The sequence below is a fragment of the Gavialis gangeticus genome, unplaced genomic scaffold, assembly GCF_001723915.1.
Source record: "Gavialis gangeticus isolate Ggan-Ray unplaced genomic scaffold, GavGan_comp1, whole genome shotgun sequence".
Lineage (NCBI taxonomy): Eukaryota > Metazoa > Chordata > Crocodylia > Gavialidae > Gavialis > Gavialis gangeticus.
The window spans coordinates 205,926,483-205,930,591 of record NW_017729032.1 but is presented as its reverse complement, the minus strand read 5'-3'; the positions used below and the strand labels follow the sequence as shown (position 1 = coordinate 205,930,591).

Here is a 4,109-nt window from a genome sequence, read left to right as displayed (position 1 = left end):
CCCCCCCCCCCCAGCTTAGGTGGGGACTGGGCCAAACCCTGTTCCCTTGCGTGGCTGAATTGGGGCCAGTCTAGACCCCATTCCCCTCTGCATGGCTGGATGGGGTCCTGCTATACCTGCTCTGGGTGCTGGATCGGGATCAGCAGCTTGGATCCAACCTGTAGATGAACTGGCAGTGACTGCTGGGCAAAGAGGTTCGGCACCACTGTGCTAAAGTATATTTTAAGATTTAAAAAGCCACTACGAGCTAAGCAAAAATAGTTACAAGATACTGTTCTTGTGAGTTATGTAGCCACTATAATCAAGTTACCTGGATTCCTAATACACAATCCGGCCTTCTGAAGCACCTTGACGGTGCATCCAACACTTTGCTCTTAGTCACTTGCACACCTGAGCCAGCGTACATGCAAGTTAAAATTGCCACACCCGAGTAAAGGGTTTTAGCTAGAACTAAAGACGACCTTTTGGGCTGCAAAATGTGTATACATATTACGTACGAAGGGGTTCTTATGGTTGCACTGAATGCTTTGTCCGCGCACCCCCTCCCCTCCATCCCCCACACGCGCCTGCGCTGGGAACAGAGGGAGCCAGTCCCACCCCGCCCCTCCGACAGCGACAGAGCGCATACGCAGCCCTAGTCCCCGCTGCCTCTGCTCCTCCCACACCCTAGGGGGCAATAGCGACGGTTCCCCTACCTCCGCCGCCTCCAGAAAGTGACCCGGAAGTGGATGCTGGTGTGAGCAGGGGGTGTGTTGCTGTCGTTCCACGTGCGGCAGGACCTGACCTGCAGCCGGCATGAAGTTCGCCTACCGGGTGAGGGAGGGACCGTAACGGCCGCTTGCTCGTTAAAGGGGGAGGCCTGGGGGAACCGAGTGGGGAGCATGCTGGGGGGGGCGCTTTTCCAGCTCTCTAACACGTCTTGTTGGGGGCGGGGTTCAGGCAAGAAAGGTGCCACGACAAGCGCGCACGGGGTTTGTTTGCAAGAGGGAAGCAAGTAGCGAGGAAGGAGCTGGATGAGGCAGTGGGGTGGAGGTGATCCCAGGTGGAGGAGGAGGAAGGTTTACTTATGCAGTGGATGAAGGGGAGGATAAGGGAGGTTTTAGAGGGGGAGGTGTAGGAGGGAAGCTGTCGGTTTTGGGCAGGTGGGATGTTGTTGCTTTTTAGTATTGTTAGCTCTCATGATTTTTGGCATTCCCAGCTCGTTATCATCTTCCTAGTCGCTCTTCACTGATGTTAACTCTCTGTGTTTTCATCATCTTCATGTTCCGTTAATTAAGCCAGGCATCAGAACTTTGCTCTTTATTTTCTCTATATTCCTATTTATAGATGAAGAGCTATGTTTTTCATATTCCCAAAGTGCAGACTTTAAGAATGACATAGAAAATTGCGAGAGTTGGCCACACTGTTGGGGCTGCTCCTGCTTTGAGCAGGAGGCTGAACTAGATGTGACCTTCCAGTTCTCATGTCATGCAGTTCTGTGATGCTCTGTATGGAGTGGGGTGGAAAAAAGGGTGGGCGTGGGAAATATCTTTAGTTACAGGGGACTTGGAAAGTTTCTACGGGCACACCAGTTGGGTTGCGTTTAGAGGGGTTCAAGGAAATGGCAGTGATGAAAGCAAGGGTGGGTTTAATGGGCTTTCAGGAAAGAAACAGAGTGATAATGACAAAGTGATGGGTGATGAAAGGGAGCTTCGCCCCCAATGCCAATGCCATCTTCAGCCCTGTGGGCAGCTGCGTGGCACTCTTTCTCCTCAAGGCACAAATGCAGCCCTGGGGTGATGAAAGTGACAAGCTAATGGAAGTGGGAGATTTGAGCACGGAGCAGTTGAGGGAGGTTTGGAAAGGGACTTTGGGTAGATGACTGAAGGGGGAACATAGGGAGATGGTATGGAAAGTGGTGGGGAGGGTACTACTGGTGAGAGCTGCTCAATATACGGGGGGTTACTGAGATCTGCGAAGTGTCAGAGAGGAAACTAATGGGGAAGAGACAGGAGTACTTGCACTCTGGGAGCTCCCCTCTGCTAGCGAGGTGTGGGCAAAAGTGCAGAGATTCTTTCAAACAACGGGGATGAAATGGTTGTGTATAGGGGGATCACAGAGTAGAGTATTAGGGTTTGGGTGATGTGTTAAATCTGCCACGTGGGAAGTGTAGAGCCTGCCAACAGGTAGCACTGAGAAGTGAAGCATTATGTGAAGATAGAGGAGGAAGGAACATGGAAACGTTCCTGTGGGGAAAAGTGGACTGGCAGGTTTTGTTTGTATAAAAGCAGATGGGAAACAGTTGTTAATATAAGTGGGAAGGTGGGTGATGGTTAAGAAGATGGGAAAAGGAAAAGTGGGGTAATGTGCAGTATTGATTAAAGAAGAGTTGTTTTCCCTCTTGTTTGGCTTTATCTTGTATTTGGGTGTTCTTTGGGTTTGTTTGTACATTGAGACTTGGTTATTTCATATATATATGCAAGAGGGAGGTTGGCGGAACAAAGCCATGTGAATGTAAGGGTTTTGGGGGTTGGAAATTGGATGTGTTGTTTATGGACTGTAGGGGGAGATAAAGGAAAAAATCTCTATGGGTTAAGAGGGATATGTTTTGCTTGTTTAAGATTGGTAATGATGGTCCTTTTTGTTAGATATGGGTATTTGTATGTATTTTATGAGTGATCTCTTAAGTAAGGTGATATGTGTTTTTTGCTATGATATTAGGATTAGGAGATTAGGAGAGGGGATTAGGATTAGGTGAGATTAGGATTTTGGGATATTACATTCAGTTGTAATGATATACGAAGTGGTAGTTTTGTTTTTCTTGTTTTATATATATTTATCTTGAGTATTTTTAATTTAAAAAAAAAGTGCTGCTTGCTAATGGCTCTATTTCTCCTCCCTTTCCCCCAGTTCTCCAACCTGCTAGGTGCCGTCTATCGCCGTGGGAACCTGAGCTTCACCCCCAGTGGCGATGCTGTCCTCAGCCCTGTTGGCAACCGCGTCACCCTCTTCCACCTCAAGGAGTGAGTGTGGCCCTGTCCCACAGGCTGCTGCAGGGATGGCAGTGGGGGTTTAAGTCCCCTCCACCGGCCCCTGTGCAGCCCCTGGCCCAGGCAGGCTTACACTGGAGCCCTGTTTAAGGGGGGAGGGGAGGGAGAGAGGGAATGTGTGTTGGGGAAGAGAGAGCACCTCCATGCCACCTCTGGAGTGCCCCCAGGGCTGAGCGGTGGAACCCAGGCAAAAGCCTGTGGCCCCCCCTACCAGGCACCTGTCCACCTTAAAATCAGTGATGGGGGTGCTGCTGTCTCTGGGTAACTGTGGCAGCACACCTTTGGGTGCTTGCCACTTTAAAGGCTGAGGCAGGCAGCCAGCAGGTGCCTGATTAGAGTGGCCATTTTAGGACCTAGCTTATATAGGGGGAGGCAGCAGTTTGCTACTAGTGGCCATGAGAAAAACGTCAGCTGGCTGAGCTATGGCTCAGGAACATCCTGGAGGTAAGGGCAGGAGCTATGTGGATGGCATGGAGGCTCCTGGTCCTGGGCATGACCTAAAACATCACCCTGACAGGGTAGGGGAGCCTGGTGGGACTGCCTATGGCTGGGTAGTTTCAACTAAATGCTAACCTCCCTGGTGAAAGGCAGGTAGGGGCATCTTAACCCTGGCCCTTCTGGTGGGTAATTGTGAGAACTGTGGGACTAGCGGGGCCAGGTGCACCCATTAGTAGGCACTTGAGCCCAGCAGGGACAAAAGTTATGGTGAGGGCCCACTCAGAATAGGGTGCAATAAGGGGTGCTTGAAGGACTGAGTGTGCGGGGGTGCAGAGTAGGGCTGCTGAGGTGGCCTGAAAGGTGGCACCTTGGGGTGTACCGAGTAGAGCTGCTAGAGTGTCTTCAAGGGTGGTACATGGGCCAACCCCAAGTGCATGTTGGTGAAATTAGTTGCCTGGTAAGGGGCTTGGGGCAGATGCAGCCTACCACTGGTCTAAGGCTCCACCACGTAGAATAGGGGAACTTGCGGGAACTGAAGTTGCTACATGGTGGTACCAGTGAGAGAGTAGCAAAGCCCACAAAGGGTTGCTCAAGAGGAACTAGGGCAGTGGAATGTAGCCCAGGATGGGTGGTATGCAAGAG

General features: G+C 51.0%; 1 protein-coding gene across 1 annotated transcript in view; it reads left to right on the top strand.

Annotated features, from left to right (window-relative positions):
- Positions 1-717: 717 nt before the first annotated feature.
- Positions 718-4,109, top strand: part of PWP2 (PWP2 periodic tryptophan protein homolog (yeast)) — a 45,253-nt gene continuing 41,861 nt past the window's right edge. The window contains exons 1-2 of the mRNA XM_019524027.1: positions 718-813; positions 2,890-3,002. Of these exons, the coding sequence (XP_019379572.1) occupies positions 796-813; positions 2,890-3,002 (131 nt within the window). The 5' untranslated portion in view covers positions 718-795. The remainder of the gene's footprint in view (positions 814-2,889; positions 3,003-4,109) is intronic.